Source organism: Nannobrachium achirus (assembly GCF_963921795.1).
Source record: "Nannobrachium achirus genome assembly, chromosome: 6".
Taxonomy (NCBI): domain Eukaryota; kingdom Metazoa; phylum Chordata; class Actinopteri; order Myctophiformes; family Myctophidae; genus Nannobrachium; species Nannobrachium achirus.
The window spans coordinates 21968063-21992461 of record NC_137815.1 but is presented as its reverse complement, the minus strand read 5'-3'; the positions used below and the strand labels follow the sequence as shown (position 1 = coordinate 21992461).

General features: G+C 46.0%; 1 protein-coding gene across 1 annotated transcript in view; it reads right to left on the bottom strand.

Annotated features, from left to right (window-relative positions):
• The window catches only part of nisch (nischarin), a 54924-nt gene that overhangs the window by 11362 nt on the left and 19163 nt on the right, over positions 1–24399 (bottom strand). Inside the window, exons 13-23 of the mRNA XM_080728024.1 lie at positions 23829–23997; positions 21534–21622; positions 20168–20232; positions 18919–19137; positions 16595–16827; positions 12948–13177; positions 11280–11686; positions 7561–7655; positions 3229–4955; positions 2785–3134; positions 925–1162 (exon numbers count right to left, since the gene is read on the bottom strand). Of these exons, the coding sequence (XP_080584150.1) occupies positions 925–1162; positions 2785–3134; positions 3229–4955; positions 7561–7655; positions 11280–11686; positions 12948–13177; positions 16595–16827; positions 18919–19137; positions 20168–20232; positions 21534–21622; positions 23829–23997 (3822 nt within the window). The remainder of the gene's footprint in view (positions 1–924; positions 1163–2784; positions 3135–3228; positions 4956–7560; positions 7656–11279; positions 11687–12947; positions 13178–16594; positions 16828–18918; positions 19138–20167; positions 20233–21533; positions 21623–23828; positions 23998–24399) is intronic.

Sequence of the window (24399 nt, the reverse complement as noted above, 5' to 3'; positions counted from 1 at the left end):
TGCATTCCTGGGCTCTGCTCTCCCTCTGCCACGCCTGGGGAGGGAGGTGTGGGGAGGGCCCCGAACTGAGCTCATGCTTCCTTCAGTGTATGAGGAGTGAGCAGGCCGCTTCTTTTCCTTGTTTTTCCAACCAGTTCATTTCCGCTCCATCAGGCGCCCCGGCTGGCCAGGAGGTGGCATTATAGATACAAGGATTACTGCATGTTTTTGTGAGGGTATCTACCCTAGGAGACACCAGGAGAACATGCAAACACCACACAGAAAGACCCTTTTGCCAACCCCACCTAGGGTGTGGGCGGGCGCTGATGTTTACAAAAAAAAAAGTACAGTACAGTACAGTGGCGAAATTAGACCTTATTCCCCATGGGTTTTCGGATCAAGGGGGCCCTAATCAAAGGGGCCCGGGTCTGTTGTCTTTGCACGATTTAAGCGCAAACTACAATGATTACCCCTAATATATTGGAAATTACTATATACATATAATATCCTAGAATGAATTTATGTAGATATGGGCGCATTGGGCGTATATTTTTATTTAGGCCAATTACATTTTTTTTTATTCTCGCCACTAGGGGGGGCCCAAAAACCCTATCAAATTATGCTTGTGGTACAGTAGCAACTACTGAAAAAAAATATGCTGTTGGCGTATAGAATATGCCAAACCTAATTCACATGTACATTTGAGGATGCTCTTTTCTTTTCTCGTTGCTCTTTTGCCTTTTGCACTCTCTTTTTTCATCTTTCTACATCTTATTATTATTATTACCCCTTTTAGATTATTATTATTATTTTTAGATGTCGTTTGCTGTCATTATATTGTTTTCAGTTATTTTGATATACCACTGCATTGTCTGAAGGATGCCAAAAACTAATTTTACTCTTATGTACCTGTACAAAAGACTGGTCAAACACCTAGTCTAACACCTGGTTGTCTAGTCCCTGAATGTTGAGAGGTTTTCTGCGGTCTTTAATACCTGGCTTCAGAGCAGGTCTAGTGGTCCTGGGGAGGACCAGGGTCTTCAACCCAGACAGAGCGTCTCTTCTCTCCTTCAGCTGATCCAGGAACAGCAGTCTATCCTGGGCCAGAGGGAACACCAGCAGCAGCCTCCACTGACCCAGCAACACTTCCAGCACGTGGTCCAGCCTGCACACAACATCATTACTGTAGACCACAACACAACTATATACAATTTAGAGACCTGTGTAGAATAGGCAGTTTTCAAATATTGCGGTTTTCATTTCTTTTCAAATATCATCCACTGTGGTCCCGGTCCCCAAGTACTCAAGTAGGACATATAGGCCATACTATACCACAAAAATGTGGAACGCCTTACCGAAGGCCTTAAAGGAGTGTGGATCACTAGCATCCATTAAAATCGCCCTGAAAAACCACTTACAGGTAGCAGCCGTTCGCAACTGGTAAAAACAAACATAGCCCAGCCCTACCCTCCCCCTGACCCTTTTTTGTATTTACCTACTGTATGTTTTTATTTTACTTTTTCTTTAATTGTTTTTTTTTTACGTTTTCCCTTTTTTTCCTGATTATATCTACTGCATAGTACTGTGTTCTATCCATCTGTATTTCAATGTTATATGATATTCTTCAATGGTTTCCTATGGAAATAGGCTTAGTCTTTTCTAGGATCTCCTATTAGTAGACCTTGTACCAGTGAACTGTACCGTCATGAAACTGTACCTTTTCCTACAGTATGCAAACTTCTAATAAAGTCTTCAATCAATCAATCAATCAATCAATCAATCAATCAATCAATCAATCACTATGGCCAATACTATGTACTGTATGTCTGTGTGTGACTGTGTTCAACAGGGATGGCTGTTCCAGACATACCTCAGGAAGCAAGGAGGGAAATGTCAACAGGGACAGATATCCAGACATTAGAACCTCTAGGGCAGTGGTACTCAAACTGCCCTAGATTATGGTGCATGTCATAACATCGGGGGCATGTATGAGGGCCACGAGAGGGGCCGTCTATGCCCGTAACAGAGCATTTGCAAGATGGGCATAGATGGACATAAACAGGCATATGTCCGATAAACTTGAGGATTGCTGGATTAGTGACATTTTGGCCAACCAGACTATTAATGGGCCAATTTCCATGATTGGTCAAGTTTCACTTACTGTAAAACGGGCGAAGTGGGCACAAACCTCTAGTTAATACTAAATTGGCCAAATTGTCAACTTGTACTGTAAGTTGTACTGTAAGAAAGAGGTAAACAATGAGAAAATAGCCGATCTACAAGCTCACATATGCCTCGTAAGTGCGCTGTCATGACCGATCGACTGATCAACTCACCACTCAATCACAGAGGACACGAGGTAGTGCACAACCACCAGACATTTATGGAGATCCAGTTGTTCTGAACCACCGATTCATATGGGCATAACGGCCATATATGTGCATATGGTCATATCCTGATTGGGGCATGATCTAGTACGAGAGTGACCACACTAGCGTTGACGTCATCACAATTAATTACAGATGTTTTTTTTCCCCGGTTGCTCAGGCACCATTTTGAATACGGCATTCATTTAACTGGACAAGCGTGTGATGGGCAGTAGGTAAGCCTTTCAGCGGATGAGAGTAGAACTGGGTGTTTCCCGGAGGCGATATACCAATCACCGCCACAATGGGCTGTACAGGGTCTATAAGAACCATGAAGGTAATTCCTTTTGTGGCAATTCTGCTGATAATACTTGCACAAGGAATAACCGCTGAAGAGAAGAACGGAGTCGACGACACAATCCCAGAGTTGAAGTCGTACCGCCGGACAGACTCTGAGGAGGCCGTCGTCCCGGGCGGCTCGAGGATCGTAGCAGGGGCCAGGCTGACCTCCGCCAGAGGGGTTCCCCGTCCTGCCGGGCTGAACACAGGGTTAAGGGGAGGAGGGCACACAGACGGCGGGCCGGAGAAGGAGGGTTTTCCCGTCCCAACTCCTCCCTCTGAAGAGAGGGAGCATAAAGAGGTTCCCGTTGTGAACGGCGGCACGGCCCACGGAGAGTGCTGTATCTTCCCCTTCCTGTTCCGGGGGAAGGAGTACCACGACTGCACCGCCGAAGGGAGCGAGGAGGGCGACGACGGCGGGCCACGGCGGCGGCTGTGGTGCGCCACCGCCTACGACTACGGCCGCGAGGAGAAATGGGGCTTCTGCGAGACAGAGGAGGAGGCTGAGCTGAGGCACCGGACGGAGGAGGCGGAGGAGCGGTACCAAGACGTGCTCCACGCGCTCGAAGCCGCCACCGCCACCAAGAGCCAGAAGAGGGAGCTGTACGAGCAGCTGCTGAGACTGGCGGACGGAGGCCACCGCAAGGCCACGGAGAAGGCGGCCTACTCGCTGCTGTTTGGAGAGCACGTGAGCCAGGACTTCCGCAAGGCCAAGGAGCTGTTCGAGAGGCTGGGCGCAGAGGGCTCCCCTGAGGCCCTGACGGCGCTGGGCTTCCTGCATGCCGCGGGGCTGGGGGTGAACGCCAGCCAGGCCAAGGCCATGGTGTACTACACCTATGGGGCGCAGGGCGGAGACCCCGTGGCCCACATGAACTTGGGCTACAGGTACTGGGGTGGCTGGGGGGTCGCCCCGAGCTGCGAGGCGGCCCTGGAACACTACGGGCTGGTGGCCGGCCAGGTGGCCGACGCCATGTCGCTGGCGGGCGGGGGCGCGGCACACAAGGTCCGGCTCCTGGACGAGCAGGAGGGCGGGACGCTGGACGAGAACCTCCTCCAGTACTACCAGTTCCTGGCCGACGGGGGGGACGTCCACGCCCAGGTGGGCCTGGGACAGCTGCACCTGCACGGAGCGCACGGCCTGCGGCGCGACCACCGGAGGGCGTACCACTACTTCAGCCTGGCGGCGAGTGCGGGGAACACGCACGCCATGGCCTGCCTGGGCAAGATGTACGCCGAGGGCAGCGAGTCGATCCCCCAGGACAACGCCACGGCCCTGCGCTACTTCAGGAAGGCCTCGGAGCTGGGCAGCCCGGCGGGCCAGAGCGGGTTGGGCATGGCCTACCTCCAGGGCAGGGGCGTGCCCGTGAACCACGAGCTGGCCCTCAAGTACTTCCTGAGTGCGGCGGAGCAAGGCTGGGTGGACGGGCACCTCCAGCTGGGCAGCATGTACTTCCACGGCGTCGGCGTTAAGCAGGACTACGCGCGGGCCCTCAAGCTCTTCCTGCTGGCGTCGCGCACCGGCCACGCCCTGGCCCTCTACCACCTGGCCAGCATGCACGCCGTGGGCGCCGGCGTGGTGCGCGACTGCCCCCTGGCCGCCGGGCTCTTCAAGGACGTGTGCGAGCACGGCCGCTGGGCCGAGCGCCTCTCCGCCGCCTACGGCAGCTTCAAGGAGGGCGAGGCGGACGCGGCGCTGGTGCGCTACCTGCTGCTGGCCGAGCAGGGCTACGAGGTGGCCCAGAGCAACGTGGCCTTCATCCTGGAGCGGAAGGGAGGAGGCGGGAGGAGGATCTTCGCCGAGAACGCAGCCTACCGCAAGGCTTTGCTCCACTGGACCAGAGCTGCCGCTCAGGGCTACAGCGTGGCCGGGCTGAAAGTGGGGGACCACCACTTCTACGGCCTCCACGGGACCAAAGTGGACTACGAGGCGGCGGTGCTGCACTACAGGGTAGCGGCGGAGCGCAGTGCCCAGGCCCTGTTCAACCTGGGATACATGCACGAGAAAGGCCTGGGCCTCAAGCGGGACGCGCGCCTGGCGGAGCACTTCTACACACAGGCCGGCAAGGCCAGCCCCGACGCCCAGGTGCCCGTCTTCCTGGCGCTGTGCAAGCTGCGCTTGGCGCGCGCTGTGCGGGGCCTGTGGGACCTCAGCATGAAGGAGGCGGTTCAAGGCCTGGCTCACGGCCTGTGGCTTCACCTTACCTGGGAGGTCTACTGGGTGGTGGTCGTCGGCCTGCTGCTGCTGCTCGCCGTCTTGGCCTGCTGCTAGCACTGCGCAGCGTGTCGCTTCGTTATCGCGGCATGACCATGCGCGGTATATCAGTGTCGCAAAGGGCAACGATGTTGTTGCCTTTTGCGATCACCGAGTTCAATTTTGCCCATTTATTTATTTATTTTCCATAACTTTGACATGGCATGTTCGTGTCAAACGTGAGTAGACACTTCAAAATTATTTTTTATTAGTGTGGTTGCCCAACAGGGCAACACATTATAGTCCTATGGGAAACTTTATAGACCTCTAGAATAACTTTTCTGGGGATACTTTATTTATTACTAGGGTAACATTTCCGCTACCATTGGAAATGTCAGGGATAGGGAATCAATAGGAGTGGGAATCAGTAGTGAATCAATCGGAGTGGGAATCGACTGGTCGAGCTTCACATGACAGTTAGCTTACTGTAGAATATAGTCAGCAACCGTCAGCAAACCGTCTCGCAATTTCTAATTGCATCTTTCTAGTTATATATAATAAAAGGGCGGCTAGAGTGTCTAGTCGGTGACCGGCCTACTCGGGAACGATGTAAATAGTGAATGAATGCCCCACCCTTTAATGCAAACCCCATTATACGTATACCTGTTGTCATAGGACCTGTTTTGACCATCTGTTTGCCTGTGTCCATTTATGCCAATATATGGAGATTTCTGTCTGTCTGCGTCCATTTTATGCCCATATATGGAGATCTCTGTATCTGTCTGTCTGTGTCCCTTTTATGCCCGTATATGGAGATCTCTGTATCTGTCTGTCTGTGTCCCTTTATGCCCACTATGGAGAGCTCTGTATGCCTCTGACTGTGTCCCTTTTGTGCCCATGAGTCAGCTGACTCGTGGCGTACGTGATGCCCTTCGGGCGGCCGAGTGTCTAGTCGGGGACCGGCCTACTCGGGAACGATGTAAATAGGGAATGAATACCCACCCTTTAATGCAAACCCCGTTATACCTGTTGTCATAGGACCCGTTTTGACCATCTGTTTGCCTGTGTCCATTAATGTCCATATATGGAGATATCTGTATCTGTCTGTCGGCGCTCATTTTATGCCCATATATGGAGATTTCTGTGTCTTTCTGTCTGTGACCCTTTTATGACCGTATATGGAGATCTCTGTATCTCTCTGTCTATGTCCTATGAGAAAGTGACACTTTTTGTTTGTTAATCCATCTTGAGCAAGAATACGCAGCCTGCTTGCTTTGCCACCCGTGGGGAATGATGCCCCTCCAGTTGTTAGGCAATACCCATCATACCCGTTGTACGGGTATTGCCTAGCGGATATCAGCCCTGCATACTTGACCTAGAGTGCTAAGTGAAAGTGTGGAAGAATCGTCTATTTGCACAGAAGTGATGTCAGAATGAGTCGGGTCGGGTCGAGGGCACATACTCACAGAGAGGCACATACCCACAGAGATTTCTCGCATTTATTTTAAGATGTATTATTATTATTATTATTATTATTACTTTTTTTTTTAAGCTGCTTAGTTGGGAACTGCTCATAAGTCCGAAGGTTCATTAGTCCGAATTTAGTTAGGATTACTAAGGTTAGGGTTAGAGTTAGGCATAGTATTCTTAACAAATTCAGACTAATGAACCTTCGGACCAATGAACCTTCGGAACAATGCTATGGCACCGCTTAGTTTTCACTTTTGCTACACTTAGAATATCAACAAGTGTGGGAACCCAATAGAACTTTAAATCGAGAGTGATATCAACTTGTAAATGAGGCAGGTCTACAGTATGTCCGTCTGTCTGCGCTGACGTCATCCATTGGGAAAACCCTATGGAAAACACATAGAGTGACGTCATCCAATGGAAAACCCTTGAAAAAGACAGAGTAACGTCATCAACTGGGTGATGACGTCATCATCACCATCAACAGCCTATGAGGGACCAGCATTCTTGGTGATGTCACCATCAGCCTGATATAAATTACAAGGCGCGCTCTCCTGGTGCATAAGTAGGCCCTATGTATCCCCATCCTCAGACACGGTAAGATAGCGATGTGCTGTGCCAGGGTCCAGAGTTACATCCACTGCATATTGCTGGATCCTCCTCAGCTCAGCATCACACAGCGTCTTAATTGCTTGACTGAGTGTTTTCTCCAGCTGAGCCACAGCTGTCCTCACAGTCCCCACATATGAAGGCGAGTGGACGTTGACCTTTGTCCAGTCCTTGATGGGCGGAGGGGTGTTGATGGATGTGAAGTTCTGGAGGAGGTGGAGGTGGTCTTCAGTGTGTGAGAGCTTCGTCAGCTCAGAGCTTCTCTTCTCTAACTCTGTGATTTCCTTTTGTAGCTCTTTAATGAAGCAACCAGCCTGTTTCTCTGTTGTGTTCTGCTTCTCAAATTCTCAATACAGCTGATCAGAGCAGTGAAGATCTGCACACTGTCTGCTATCTCTCTGTCTGCGTCTTTCTTGGTGACCTCTACTGAGTGTTGGACCTCCTGAATCTTCACTCGTCTCTCCTGGATCATCTGCTGAACTTCAGCCTCTGTCTTTCCAAGCTCAGCCTTCTTTCCTTCACAAGCCTCTTCCAGAGATACAATCTGATGTGACTTGTGGTCTGACTCAGTGCAGCACTGACAAACACACATGTGGTCAGTCTTACAGAACAGCTCCAGAGGTCTGTCGTGTTTGTGACACGTGTCACAAACACACATGTTATTCACAAGGGGTGAATGCGTGATGCAGGTGTTGCAGTAGCTGTGTCCACATGGAGTGGAGATGGGATCAGTCAACACATCCAGACAGACAGAACACAGGAACTGATCTTCAGACTGCTGTGTGAAGAGCAGTTGTTCTACACAATGAGAATATGGCATCTCCCTGACAGTGCCATCCTTTTATAGTCTGTCCACCTCACAGTGATGTCACCATGAATCACACATATCCATAAATGGAGTTCCAGATCAGCCATGCCCAAATATGGTGTCCATGATGTCAGACTTTGTCTCTATGTATTCTGACTAAACAGCAATGGTATGACAACCGGCACTAAATCAGACAAGCGTAACCGTGGCAACCTAATGTCAACAAACCTGGACGTATTACTATGTAATCTGACGTCATGTCAGCAGGTTGTTTACCTTAGCAACCGTCTGCCATCAACCACTGGTTTATCATAGCAACCACCTATTTTTATCATAACAACCGCCTATTTTTTTTTCATAGCAACCGCCTATTTTTACCATAGCAACGGCCTATTAGACCATAGCAACCAATGTTTTACCATAACAATCGCCAATTGTAAAGCAGCCACCCTGTTTAACAGTTGCCAACTGCACCTCAGCAACAACAGGTTTACCTTTTTAACCACATATTTTACCATAGCAACATCCAGTTTTACCCTAGCAACCACTCCTTTTACAGTTTCCAACCGCCTATTAAATAAACCTAGCAACCAAGTTTACAATTGATCTAGAATTTCATTTCTAGTATTGGTAGAGCCAAGTATACTACCAGTAAGACTCCCTAATCGGGAGATAAGCGACCGTTGGTCGCTTATCTCCACAAATAGGCCAAAAGTTTGTTTTACCAATTATTACACTCTATGTGAACATTTACATCAACAAATCCCAAGTACTATGCAGAACGACCCATTTCAAGTTTTTAATGTACAACAATATTTAGAAAATAGGTCTACAAGCTGACAGTCCTCGTCCCTTATATTCCCATAGGTTATATGGAGATCTCAGTGTTTGTCAGTCCTTGTTCATTTATGCCCATATATGGACATCTCTATATCTACTGTAACAGTCCTTGTCCCTTTATGCCCATATATGGAGATCTCTTAACTGTAAGTCCTTGTCCCTTTTATGCCCATATATGGATATTCCTGATGTCATCAGTATATGAACATATATGGGCTTTCTGATATGCCCATATATGGAGATCTCTTAACTGTAAGCCCTTGTCCCTTTTATGCCCATATATGGATATCCCTGATGTCATCCGTATATGCCCATATATGGGCTTTCTAATATGCCCATATATGGAGATCTCTGTATCTCCATATATGGGTATAAAAGGATACTTCAGGTCTGACATCAGGTTTGTTTATATTGGGTTGCTAGGTTTGACATCACAAACTCTATGGGCCATCTGACCTAGAAATCTATATTTGGGCATAGATGACTCATCGTGACCTCATCACACGTCGACCGCACGTGTGACGTGCGGTCGACCGCACGTGTGACCGACGGACGGCCGGTGGAGGTTTTCATACCAGTAAGACTCCCTAATCGGGAGATAAGCGACCGTTGGTCGCTTATCTCCACAAATAGGCCAAAAGTTTGTTTTACCAATTATTACACTCTATGTGAACATTTACATCAACAAATCCCAAGTACTATGCAGAACGACCCATTTCAAGTTTTTAATGTACAACAATATTTAGAAAATAGGTCTACAAGCTGACAGTCCTCGTCCCTTATATTCCCATAGGTTATATGGAGATCTCAGTGTTTGTCAGTCCTTGTTCATTTATGCCCATATATGGACATCTCTATATCTACTGTAACAGTCCTTGTCCCTTTATGCCCATATATGGAGATCTCTTAACTGTAAGTCCTTGTCCCTTTTATGCCCATATATGGATATTCCTGATGTCATCAGTATATGAACATATATGGGCTTTCTGATATGCCCATATATGGAGATCTCTTAACTGTAAGCCCTTGTCCCTTTTATGCCCATATATGGATATCCCTGATGTCATCCGTATATGCCCATATATGGGCTTTCTAATATGCCCATATATGGAGATCTCTGTATCTCCATATATGGGTATAAAAGGATACTTCAGGTCTGACATCAGGTTTGTTTATATTGGGTTGCTAGGTTTGACATCACAAACTCTATGGGCCATCTGACCTAGAAATCTATATTTGGGCATAGATGACTCATCGTGACCTCATCACACGTCGACCGCACGTGTGACGTGCGGTCGACCGCACGTGTGACCGACGGACGGCCGGTGGAGGTTTTCATACTAAACTGCGACCTTACGGTCGCAACTAAACTGCGACCTTACGGTCGCAATTAATATTTCGACCATAGGTTACAGTTTAGTATCAGAACCGGCACATCCTGTCAGTACATCCGCGATTCTGTTAACACCTCAATGTCTATAGCTGATCTGCCCATATATGGAGGCTGACCTGCCCATATATAGAGATCCCTGATGTCCTGCCCATATATGGAGGCTGACCTGACATCATCACTGTGATGTCAGGGGAACCACACTAACATAATCCCTTTATGCCCATATATGGAGATCCCTGGTGTCATCAATATTATGCCCATATCTGTGAATGCCAATATATATATATATATATATATATATATATATATATATATATATATATATACATGTCAGTCTAACCTATAGACTATATATACATGTCAGTGTAACCAGTGTGGCTGTTTCTACAGACAGGGATCTCCATATATGGGAATCAAACAGATTCTGTTAGTGTGGTTCCCCTAACAGAACTTCATATGGGAATGCCCACATATGGAGGCCTCATCGGCCACATACAATCCCCTTTATGCCCATATATGGATATCCCTGTCTGTAGAACCAGCCACACTGGTTAGACTGACTTGTATAGTCTATATAAAACATTAGATGTGTCAAGCAATGACTAATAAATGATAACAATCAACAATAGCAATAAAAGACCTACTGTACACATTGTGTAAATTGTAAAGAATATTGAAATGACAATACTAATACTAAGATTACATTTACTCTGATTACTTTTACCCCAAGCCTCCGAAATAAGGACAAATGTGGCAATCTGCGATTAAATCATTGTTTAAGCCAGAGGTCTTCAACAGGGGGTACGCGGAGGTGCAGGGGGTCCGCGAAATTGTTGCTTGATTAAACAATTGGCAAAACAAAACAAAAAAACTTTTTTTGTTTGCCATTTTCCACATTTATGTTAAAAAATAAATCATGATTCTATCCATTTTGAATAGCTTGAATACATAATTACTATTGATTGAAGATTGTTGATAGTATTGACATTGGTTCTCAGTTAATAAATAGTATTTAGTTTAGAAATGGTAGTGGTATGGCCACCCTGCTCGCTGTAACTTGTACATGTTTAAAATAAGAAATGGATGCGATTTTTGGATTTTAGTTTCGCGAGCGTTTGTAAACAAATGGATTATCCTCCTCAATCTTCTCTGGACACGCACGTGCACACGCACGAAGCTTGCGGGGCACGTCAAAACAAAGCGTAAGTCAATGGTGGCAGCTGCAACAGCTATAAATGTTATAAACCTTAGCAGCCCATGTGTTAAAAGTGGTTTAAAGAATACCTGTGCTGGAGTGCAGGGGGCGAGGGGTGTGTAGGGTACAGGGCCACGGAGCCCAGGGGAACACGCAGCACCCTGCAGCGCGAGGAGTCCACCCCCACCTCCTCCTCCTCCGCCCCGCTCCTCCTCTGCCTCTCCGCCAGCCACGCGAAGTCCACCTTCATCACCAGCAGGTGGCGCTGGGTGAGGAAGAGCAGCGCGGGGGCGCCCGGCGTCTCCTCCCCCTCCCCGGGGGCCGCCTGGGTGAGGAGCTCCGACAGGAGGGAGGAGGGCTCTGAGGCAGAGGAGGAGGAGGAGAGGAGGAAGGCTGGGTAGCCACCCTGGGGAGCCTGGTTCTCCTCCACCTCCCAGGAGGTGAGGAGCGGGCGGAGGAGAGGTGGGGGGGGTGTCGGTTGGGGCTCTGAGGGGAGCTGAGGGAAGAAGAACATGGAACATGAGTCTGTTATGAAACGCCTTCGACTTAGTGACTACATACATGTATAAATCATTGCTGTCACGTGGACATCTTCTACTGCATGTCCAAAACTGTTCCTTTTATGAGCTTATAGATATGCTATTTTCACTACTTTTGTGTGGCACACTTGTATGATTAAAGTTTCTACTCAACAGCAACACATTTTTTTGCTTATTAGCCAGGGATCCTTTTAAAGGACAACTTTGGTATTTTACAACAAGTGTCCATATTTTAGATTGTATTTAGAGAAAAGAAAAGATAAGTGTTAAAATAAATTAAAGTGGGTGGGGGCATGCGTACAAGTGGCTAAATATGTCTTTTTAAACACAATAATCCCATTCCCCAGATGCACTGCAATCTTTCATGGGCAGATGTGACTTATGGGGGCTAGTAGTGTTACTGTAAATAGTAATAATGAAATCGCCGGCTTATTGTGTCTAAAAATACGTATTTAGCAACTTGTACGCATGCCCCGACCCACTGAAATCAAAATCGCTATACGTACTAGAACGATAGAGCGAAGTAAATGAAAACATTTTAACACCTTTTCTTTTCTCTCATTACAATCTAAAATATGAACCCTTGTTGTAAAAAGCCAAAGTTGTCCTTTAAGAAAATACTCATACATACATTATTGTCATACTTTATCATACATATTTAGGGATTACAAGTTATTATTATTACAGCAACTAATGTGAAAGCACGTGTACGGGAACTGATGTGAAAGCATGTGTTCTTTCTTACAGTGAGCCGGTGCAGACAGCAGGCGGTGGTGTGTGGCAGTGGTTCTCAACCTTTTCAGGCCGTGACACCCAAAATAACCATATTTTAACTGGGGACCCCCCCACCCTGACGAGCACTAAGAGTTGAGGCATTACATTTTGTTTAACACGGTTGGTTCTATTGTGAAAATAGCAGATCTACATGCTAGATCGGCTATTTTCACAATTTCTGCCTCTAATATTTGACAATTTGGCCAATGTTTGATTTTTCATACATACAGTCTTAAAGGTCCTTAAATTGCCACGTTAGAAATGTTCAGATACCCTCTATACACATGAACTTTGTGTTGTTGTTGTTTTTTTTGTCTTTCTGTTGAGTGAGAAAACAACAAGGCACATTAACTTAATCATCTGGGGACCCCCCAAAATAATTTGGGGACCCCCATGGGGGTCCCGACCCACAGGTTGAGAACCACTGGTATGTGGTGTTCTTACAGTGAGCTGTGCGGACAGCAGAGCCGTGGTGTCCGTGATGGACTGAGTGTCAGAGAACAGGAACCAGGTGGTGCTGCTGGAGGAGTGACCCAGCACCAGGCAGGAGGCGGGGAGGAGGTCCGAGCGGGAGGAGGAGGAGGAGGAGAGCAGCAGGAGGTGGGAGTAAGGCAGCAGGAGATCTCTCTGGAGGAGACCCACCACCTCCTTCTGACGCTGGGCCTGCTCCTCAGCTGAGGGCAGAGATGGGGAGGAGAGGAGGAGAGGAGGGGAGATATGAGAAGGGAGAGAGATTTCATTGATATAATATATTACATTAACACTTTTTTTAAATACTTTTTATCCCAGGATTTTGCAACCCATTTTCACCCAGTGCCAATTGCCTATGTAATCCCGGGCTCTGCTCTCCCTCTGCCGCGCCTGGGGAGACAACGGACTGACCTCATGCTTCCTTCAATACATGAGTAGTCCAAGTTGTTTCTTTTCACCTGACAGGGGCGATTTCCCCGGGATGGACGTAGCGCGTGGAAGGAACCAGTTCCTTTCCCCTCCATCAAGCGCCCCGGCTGGCCAGGGGGAGGTATTATTGAGACCAGGATTACTGCATGTTTTTGTGAGGGTATCAACCCTAGGATCAGTAAGCGTGTAATCTCCATAGGCTCCTATTCATTGCTGCTGCAAAGAAACGGCTTCCACTAACGTGTCGTTAACAATAACTCAGGGCTTTTTTTGTTTGTCCAGAGATATTTTTTGTTTTTGTTTTGATATTTATGCTGTTTTACCGTTTTGAAAAAGAGACTTGATTGATTTGTGTCTCTAGTTCTTGTTCCTGTTCATGTTTGTGACAATTTTGAGCTGTTTGATAATAAAGATGCGATGTTTGGTAGAATGGCTGGTCTTCTCTTTCTTCCTCCATTGGGCTGTAAAAAATAATGGACAAAAAGTGACGCCATTAGTTTCTACAGACCACTGAGCATGTGCCACTTTTTTTTTGTGTGTTAATATTTATTTTAGTCTTCGGGTTCGAGAGTCATGGCTGCCAGTTCCCATCTGATGTCATGTGGGAGTTCAGACTGATCCAGATCGTACTGAATAACTGCTAGCTTACATAATGTCTTCAGACTAGGACTCATGTCTAAGATAACAAGTCCACCGTCGTTATTTCCAAAGATACGATCTCCCACCATGCAACAGCAGCCACCAAACATCCTACCCAAGACTTCCCGCTTGGGCGTCACCTCCTTCCAGGAGAAGGTATCTGGACTGAATTTCCACATATCTTCTAAGATATCTCCATAGTAACTGCCACTAAATATGTACAGCTCTCCATTGTAGGCGAAGGCTGAATGACCGGAGCGTCCTTCTGGGCGAAGCTGTGTAGAAGGAGTCTTCAGCCAGCAGTTGCTCTCTGTGTCAAACACACTGATCATGGCGCTGTAGCCCTCGTTGCCCCAGCCCCCAAACATCTTTGTCCCGATGACGGTGGCAGAGTGACGGTATGAAACAGTTGGAGGAGTTCCTCTGGTGTTAAGTAAAGACCAGACCATTGTGGTGGTGTCCAACTTGTGGATGTCATTAGTCCTTCCAGTCAGCTGCTTTTGTCCTCCATGGATAAACATGACCTTCTCCAACACACAGGCTGAGTGGTACAACCTCCTCCCCGCTGGAACAGTCCCAGAAACCCTGGGTTTCAACCATCTGTGGGCCTCGACATCAAATGCATAAAGCACGTTGCAGTAAGCTGTGTCAGTCGTACCTCCCCAGATGTAGCAGGTATCCTCTACCAGCACAGCAGTGTAGGACAAGCGCTTGCAGGGAACATCTCCTCTTTGTGTTGCCACTGGGGGCAGTGTCCTCCATCTCAAAGACACTGTGTTGAAGACGTACACATTGATGTGATCCTCTTGAGGTCGTTTTTCGTAACATTCAAATGAGTACAGCTTGTTCCTCACAGTCACTGCAGCCACTACACCAACAACACGTCTCAGATTCCCCGTCCAGAGCAACATTTGACACAGCAGCGACACCACGGATAAGAACTGATCCTTAGCGTCTTCCTTTGAAAATGAGAATGCGGTTGCAGATGCCACTCTATGAGGTCAGTCATCCATGATGTCAGTATTGTGATATCATAAATAACCATATTTGGGTAAAGTTTCAGCCCAAGAGCCAGCAGAGTGTGCAAGCACTGCGTTCAGTGGCGTCTCTGTCACGTATCTGTTGGTGTTTATGCTCGTAGCCAATCAGGGACCAGCATTATTGGTGATGTCACCATCAGCAGCCAATGAGGGACCAGCATTTTTGGTGACGTCACCATCAACAAGTGTGACCTGACCTAACAAGGTGCAAGTTGGCACCTCGACAGAGTGCCAACTTGCACACACACATACAGCACCGATCGCAGTTCTTTTTTTCTTATTTCCACACAACAACTCCAAGGTATATTAACAGTTCTACTGCCAGATTTATTATTTATTTATTTGTGCTGGTGCCAGTAAAAAGTAGCGATGTTATAGAAAATTATCTATGGATTTCCAAAAATAATCGTTTTCAATGAACACATATACATACTGTAGCCAAACTGACGGCAGGGAGAAGAAGCCTTATGCAATGAATGGATGTGAAATGGCCCTCCCCTCTCTCCGTCGTTCAGAGCATAGAAATGCATAATCTAGATCAGGTCCACAGAGAACAGCCAGGAAGTGAATTGGACATCCATTGATGTTTACGTGTGGTGGAGATTTGAAAGCAGCATTACGGGAGATGTTTTTTTACTGTACACACCCGCGCGACCTCTCATGAGCTTACAGTCATCAAACAAGGTAAAAGAACGGCCGTTCGTATTGGCAACACGCCGCCGTCAGAATTGGGACGAGCGTTAACGTTCAAAGCGGTAAAAGAGTTAAGGACAGTTCAATGTTGAAAATGTGTTATTCCCCTTTAACCTCAGTAAAACTATCCCCAACCCTAAACGTATTGTGGGCTCGCCTGAAAGGCGAGAACACTATCTTCATTATTTATGATTTTATGATTTATAAAACGTTTTCCACCGCGGATCACTTCCTCATTTACTCAAAGTGGACTCATGTCCCCCGTCCCTTCCCAGACACCGGAGGAACCGATGAGATCTGTCGGGGCCATAGAGTGTCCGCGTTAGGTTAGACTAGGCCACTTTGCAAAAACGTAGGAGAGGAATAGGGCATTCACGAATAGTGATTTTAAGTATTCGAATTATTGGACCTCAAAGGATTCGAATAGTCGAATATTCGACAGGACTGGCCAAACTGTCAAATATTAAGTAAGCAAGAGGTGAACATCTACATGCTCACAACGCCTTGCGTTGCGAGGCGTTGTGAGAATGTAGATCTGCTATTTTCACAATATTTATCTGCGGAACTGAGTCACATTAAATGTAATACCTACAATTCCAAGTGCTTGTCAGGGTGGGGGTCCCCAGTTCAAATATGTTTATTTTGGGGGTCACAGCCTAAAAAGGTTTGAGAACCATTGACAACTCATTCTTATGACTTCCTATCTAGCCAAGCTTTATAAATGTTTTTTAAAGAGAGAAAAAAAAAGCGAATATTCGACTTCGGTGAACAATGGTGAATGCCCTAGAGAGGAGAGGAGAGAGCTGGTCACACGTGTACCTGTGTCCTGTTTGGTTGAGGTGAGGTCAGCTGACAGGTAGAACAGTCCCAGCAGGCTGTCCGTCAACACCAGACACACCTCCATCTGCTGCAGAGTGCTCTCCGTCTCCACCCGGACACAGTGGCACCACACCACCCTGCTCACCACCACCCCCTGCTGCTGGGAAGGACTGCTGGCAGGGACCTCCACCTTGGAGTCGTCCAGGCCCATCTCAAAGTAGCCCGGACCTGACCTGGGATCACAACGAGAAGACAGGCAGACCTATTGTGACAGGGGGGCAGAGCTAGGGATGGGACAATATGAAAATTTCACATCACGATCATTGTGACATTGATTTACGATATTATCGCGATAAAATATCCCCAAGATCCATTGCCCTGGGGCGGAACATTTGCCAAAAAATAGCAGATCTACAAGCTCACAATGCGTCGCAATGTGACGCGTATTCTTTGCCAAAGAGATTTGGTAGAGAGTGAAAAAAAGACTGTATCAAGTATGTTATTTTCAAGTCCGTTTTTACCAATTATAGAGGGTTTAAATGGTACTAGATATGCAGCTCGGCAAATAAAAGGTGAATTGATCCCAGTGCATGACGGAGGATGATCTCACAATAAATTAAATCTCCACGATACGATTATCGTAAGTGTTTTTTATCATGATAAACGATAATAGCGATTATCGTCCCATCCCTAGTCAGAGCCTGCGAAAACAAGTGAAGCATCAAAGTTGAGAAAAGCTCAACTTTGACAATGTGAATACAGCCAATGGGAAGTGCACTGTGCTCTGAAATAAGTGAGATATCTTATACACTCGACACCACAGAAACCAACTATTATACCTACTGTAAGTAGTGAATATTAGTTTTAAACTAGCAGCTATAGATGTGAAATTAATCAACCTTGAGCAGACTACATGGTCTATTTCTTACCTAAAAGGTAGAAATCCTTTACAAACAAGCTGCCAGAGATAGTATGGGTGTCTGCACTTCTGCCTGCCTGTAAGCAGGGCTCAGCCGCTGGCTTTGATCCAGACCACTGGAGCACTCACTAGAGCACTGATTCCCAAACTGGAAGTCAGGACCCCAAGTGGGGTCCCTACATTATTTTGGGGGGTCGCAGCCTGAAAAGTTTGGGAACCCTTGCATTAGAGCTTGTTACTACTGGCTTATTTACGAGAGCATCACTCATAACGTTGGACAAGTCCAAATGATAGCACTTTCAGTGACGTTACTAGGTTTTCAATGTAATGGGTCCCGGGACCCACAGGTGGTCATTCAAATGGGTCCCAGAAAAGTTTTATGAGTCCTCAATACAATGTTTTCGAGCACTGTGAGCTTGTAGATCGTCTATTTTCAAAATGTTTGCCTATTTCTTATATTTATTTTACAATTTGGCTAATGTTTGAACTTAGAACTACTAAAACTACTAAAACATGTGCCCCTAATGAATTCGGGCACGCAAAATGGCGTCGGACGTTGGTGGAATCAAAACATTGACGTTTCTATCGCCTGTTTAAGACTTTCTACGTGGATTTTATTTGTGTTAACATAGGGTAAAGTAGGATGCTTTCACCCATGAACAATGGTGGTGTCTGTGGAATTTTAAAATATTTTTCTTTTACTGCGACCCGGTAAATTATTTTAACATGGACTCCAATGGAGGCGCATCCCCGGGACCCCAGGACCATGACATGAATGAGTCCCTGGGCGACTTGAATGAGTTTTTGATGCGGGATGCGCACGTAATGACATCACTGCACTTTGAGAATGTTGGTACAAGGCGGAGTCATCAGCGTCTGTGGCTGACAATCGGTTGTAGTTTTTGTGGTTACTATGAAAAGCTCCACCGGCTGGCTGTCTGTCAGTCCATCCATCCATCTGTCTGTCTGTCTGTCCGTCACGTCACACTTTTGCCCTACTCTTATCTCCGGCACCGTTGCCCCTATCCATGCCAAACTTTGCACACACTCTCCTTGGATGGCAACTCACAACCTCCACCCTTAATTTCTCACATGGCCCTCTTCTAGCGCCACCATTAGGCAGATAATTGCAAAACACATTTTTGGACACTGTTCCTACAGATTTTGGCCTAAAATCACGCAAAGCGGTACACAGTATCTCTAAAGTCATGTCATCAGGTCGCTTATCTCCTGATTAGTGAGTCTTACTAGTGTGTAAATAATAAAATTTTGAAGTACGTTAACGATGTACAAATGTAATCTTATTTCTACTTAAATATTTTCCACATCAAGTGAGCTTTGAGATATTCATTTAAGTAAAGCACCGAAAGTTAAACAAGTGACTTGTGGGTATTGTAGTGCTTACCTGTTAGTGGGGGTGAGTGGCTCCGTCTCCTCCCCTCCAGACTCACACCTCCTCTCCTCCTCTTCCTCCTTCCTCCTCTGCTTGGCCTCCTTCTCCTGGAGGGTGGAGCTCAGGCGCTGGGAGAGCTGGGTAATGAAGTCTTTGTTGGACGAGGAGAGGGAGAGGAGGTGGGAGAGGAGGACCGGGCAGGAGTTAGCCATGGAACGCTCCACCGGTTCACTAAAGGCAACAGAGGAGAGGAGAGGAGAGGAGAGGAGAGGAGAGGAGAGGAGAGGAGAGGCGAGGCGAGGCGAGGCGAGGAGAGGAGAGGAGAGGAGAGGAGATTGTCATTATTGCTACTAAAAAAAGAATTACATTTTATTTTAATAGCTGAAAATCTTCTGCTTCCATAGCAACATATCATACAGTTTACTTATGAAAGCTACAGTAGATCGCTAAAGGAGGCATCTTGGTTGCACCTTTTCATCTGTTTTTCAAAGCCTTGGGAAAATTGCCTGACAGAACTGTTCATTATTTGCAGTGAAGTCGTTTTTGGAAGCTAATTGGGCAGAGTATCAAGGCAGCAGGTGGATGTCTTAATTAAGAGGTCACACAGTGGGGGTAACAACTATCCACCACCATGGAGACAAGGCTTTGAATCCTCCACATTGTAATCACTTAAAATCCCATTTCAGAAATACTGAAAACAGCCACAGTGAGGGAGATCTCTGTCACACTGCACTAGTAGCTACTGCAGTGACAGCTACTATAGAAGTTGGTCGGGTGCCTGTGGGGATAATAGCTAAACTTTTTCAAGTCAATGACCCCGAGTTTGATATGAATTAGGCCACACAGACCCCTTTTTGATATGATAATTTATCTCTGGGACCCCAATCTACGCTATAATAAATCCTCAGTGTTAATTAGTGTGGTTGCCCTGCGGGACAACCATTGTTCCTGACGTTTTCTCTCTTCATCTGATGTAACCCTTCACCCAATCAGACATCACGATACCTTTGATATTGTGATGTCATCCTTTTCCCCCTATCTGATTGGCCCCATTAAAGTCAATGGCAACCACACTTAAACTTTCCAATTGCATCTTTCTAGTTGTAAGGATGTAAGGGTCCATTTGGGCTAATTTCTCTTATACATGTATGTACACTGTCGAAAATACAGATCCGTAAGGGTCCATTTGGTTCCTAACTATCAATCGATCAGCCAGGGACCAACCTTTTAGTAGTAGTAGTAGTATTACTAGCATACTAACCTGGTATGTACGTGTTGGTGAGTAGAAGTGTGACAGCTAGACAGACAGACAGCAGCTTTCTGGGTCTGAAGATCAGAATTATGACAAAAAATCAACATGTTAATGGTAAGGTAGAGCCAGGTGTCATCATTGGAATACAAACAGCAGGTTGACAAATGCTTTGCGCTAAAACATCTTTATATTACAATAATGACCACCTAATCTACATGTTAGATGCTTTAACTATAGAAAAATAGCAGATATTGTAGATCTGCTATTTAAAATAAAAATAAAAAATCGTGATTTATTTTGCGCAAATCTTTGAATATATGTTTTTAAAAGTGACATTTAAAAAAAAAACATCTATAACTCAAATATTTGCTTCTGGGGTGGTACCTGGAACAACATATTGAGATGGGGGTCCGTGTCCAAATACTAATAGTTTTGGGGAGTCCTTGACATGAAAAGGTTTGAGAACCACTGATTCTAGAAGAAGGATTTAGAAGACATTTAATAGAATCGGGTCAAAAATATTGAAGATATATTGAAGTATGTGTGCAACACTTGCACACATTTTCAACAAAAAAAAAATCTAAAAGCTCGCATCGCGGCTTTGAGCTTGTATATCTGCTATGTTTCAACAGTAAAGCATAAAAGTAAGCAATTTACCCCGAGTGAGAGGACATTATGCTCTGATAATTATCGGGGTCGGACATTATCAGAGCATAATGTCCGACCCCGAGTGGTAAATAGCTTTTCTACCACTTTTTCCCTTATACATGAAAGAAAACACATAGTTGTAACTTGCAAGGATCTTAAGTTACAATCATTATTGCCTATAAAACTTCCGCGAGACAGCAGATAGTTCCACCAACAACATCTTCTACTCACCAACAGATGGCGCCAACTCCATACTAATCCATGCGTCTAGCTTACAGCTAAGCTAACGTCAGTTAAAAGCACCGTTCCGGCCGTAAATAGAGGCTGTTCGCTTCCAGAAAGGCATAGGTTCAGAGAAAAGGGGCTTTAAAGTTGGCGGATTGCATTGGATCCAAATAAATCGGCGACGATAGTACGCACGTTAGTAAACATAGGACCGCTGCGACCTTCATTTGTTGGTTGGGGGAAAGGTGTTCCGACTACCTCCTGAAGTCCCCGGATGTACACTGAGGCGCATTGATCTCGGACAAGTCCCCACACAACTTTGCGGCAGTTGTCCTCTCATAACCTCCGGAATTTAGCCAATCAGAATCCAGTATTTGAACACGTGACTCGAAAAAGTGGTAGAATAATGGTTAAAGCGTTTAAAATCTAAAGCGACAAAGACGCGTTCCCAGCCTTATTATTACAGAGCATATCCAAATCACTACTTCAGTTGTGAGTTTACCTGTGTTAAGGGTTGTGTGATTGGCGGTGGTGAGGAAGGGGTCTGGAAGGTCGGGGGGGAAAACAACTCTTCTTGTCCCTTGTTTACTTCTGAAAGAAATCAAGGTAACGTTCAGGTACAAAGATATAACAAATGGGATAAGGTTTACCAGTTTACCAGTAAATGTCAACTAATAATCCCTATTATGTGGGTGTCATCATAGGCAAATATTTTATACTGCACATAATTATATTATATACTAGTGTTAGGCTATAAGGTTCATTCCCACTGGACGTGATAAAGATAACGATATGTCGGCGTTCACATTAATTATGACGGCTTTAGCGTTGTGGTGTGGACGCTGCCATCCACTTCAATTGAAAACAATACTTTTTATTATCTTTATCGTTATCGCGCCCAGTGGGAAAGGGCCTTTATTAAGGGGCTTTAATGTCCTATGTATCCGTGTAGTATATGACCTTATTGTTCTAATCAGGCCACGAGCACTGCACTGCGAAGCCCCATTGAAATGCAATGAGTAAATCTTGACACCATATTGTGCAGCAAGAAACAGGTGGACAAAAAGTAAGAGATGGGAACAATTACCAATTTTAAGAAATTCTATTAAAAAGACCCTAACCCTAAGAAGTGCAAATAGCAGATCTACAAGCTCACAATCTGATATTTTCACTAACTACGGTCCAGGCGAGACATAAAACTTTTTTGGGTCATGGGCTAAAACGCTTGGGAAGCAGTGATCTAACTGATAGAGATGGAGTCGGTGATGGTTCATTGTCTTGCTTTAGGGCACCTCGACCGGACACGTTGGTGACACAGGGCCATCCTGACCCAAACTAAGTCAACATTACTTTAGGGCCCTGTGACTTGTTCTACTGCCCTTCCCTCCGGGAAAACAACATGCATTTCCCAATCCATTCATGTAATTAAGCAGCACCAATACAACAGCCATAACAAATCAATGTTTCACTTCTCCCCGATATGATTAACTTTAAATAGTGACACATATTACAATTTGTATAGTTTTTGTTATAATTCTACCTTTTTAACCACTTTCAACCTGACATCCCTATTATGGCCCTCTTATAGGTGGAAATCTTCAAAAATGTTCAAAATCTAGTATAAAATAGGGCTTAGCCACATGAACCCTTAACCCATTTAGTGCTCCAGACATGAACGGGTTAAATGTCCAGCGCGCCTTTCGCCTGCTCCGTCCGCGGCCAGTCTCTTATTTTGAAGGCCAGAAGTCGATTGCGCAAACATTTCCTGTTTGACGTCATGACGTCATTCACCGGAAGTGATCATCATCCCATGCGGTTGGAGTAATGGCGGATCGTTCCCTTTCAGCTTGTGTTATAATAGCGAGAATCTAATGCCATCCTTGGCTTCAAAAGTGTTTTTTGGAGAAAATGGACAATCGGAGGCAGGACTCCCTCTTTCCCAGAGGCACTTGCTTTGGCAATGTAAAACGTTTGTTTCCTCGTGCCAATAAAGCTCTGTTGAATTGAATGGAAGTCCCGGAAAAGATACGCTGTGATTGGCCAGTAGTCACATTGAGTGGCAGCAGCGCATGCCTTCGACACTTCTGCACTTCCGCCAGTACTTTTGAACAGGTCTCTCCAAAGAACTGCAGCAGTGAATGAGGTATCTAGCTTTTCATATCTACAGTATAGTCATGTTTCCATAAACTTATTCGAAAATAGGAAGCGAATTATCAGAAATGCGCATTAAGACAAAGCAAATTTAGCCTTTTTCCATTTGCGGGTGTCATTCGAATTAGCGACGGTCGCATGAGCCGACTCAGCGCGGTCCAGCTGAACACAGCGAAGCGCTCCCTACCTCCTTGCCCACCACTGGTTCTGTCGGAGGTTGTCTTTACACAAAAGAGCTACAGCTGGCAGCCTGGCACGGGAGGAATTTACACACGGTCCATGTCACTCTGTGTGTAACAACCGGTTTGTTTTGTGGGCTAACGCTATACAATGGACATTAAGCGCCAGGGGAAAGTGTTTAACTTGGAGAATACGTCATACTTTATTCGCATTTATTGGCTGACCCGTTTCCATTCACAAATGAGCATTTAGTTTATTCGATAAAGCCTCAAAATCCACCTCCTCCAAGCGGAAAAAAGCTTTTGCGGATAATGAAAGTTTATTCAAATTTTGAAGTGTTTCCATAAAAATATTAATGTGGATAACCCTTAATGCGCATTAAGAGGCTTTATGGAAACGCCACTTATGTGTACTTCCAACCAAACACCCTCCCCTTCCCTCCACACCCTGTTACGTGCATGATTACCTTGAGTGGCGGCTGGCTGGGCCACACATGGGGGAGGAGGAGGGAGGGAGCAGGGAGAGGAGGCGACAGGAGCGGGAGAAGGAGCGACAGCAGAGGAGGAGGAGCAGGAAGGGGAGAGGAGAGGAGGAGGTGCAGCGGCTGCAGCAGACAGCCTGGTCTCCTCACTGGTCTGATGAAGACAGGAGAGAAGGGCAGAGAGAGACAGAGAAAAAGAGAGGTTTTCATCTTGGGTCCCCCAGGGGCCTTTCACAGAACATCGGGAGTCACTAGAAGGCAGCGAACCCCAAAATAATCATATTTGAACTGGGGACCCCCCTCACCCTGACGAGCACGAAGAGTTGAGGCATTACATTTTGTATAACACGGTTCTATTGTGAAAATAGCTGATCTCATTGTCCAGGCTCACAAGGACCCACAGGTTGAGAACCACTGGTCTAGATCACTGTCTCCCAAATTTTGGGTCGTGGACACATTTTTAAGGGTCACAGGTGAATATCACTTAATTTTGTGTTTCCTACGTTTTCTTTTGAATTATTCATTTATTCTTAAAAAGGGGGAAAACAAATCTAAA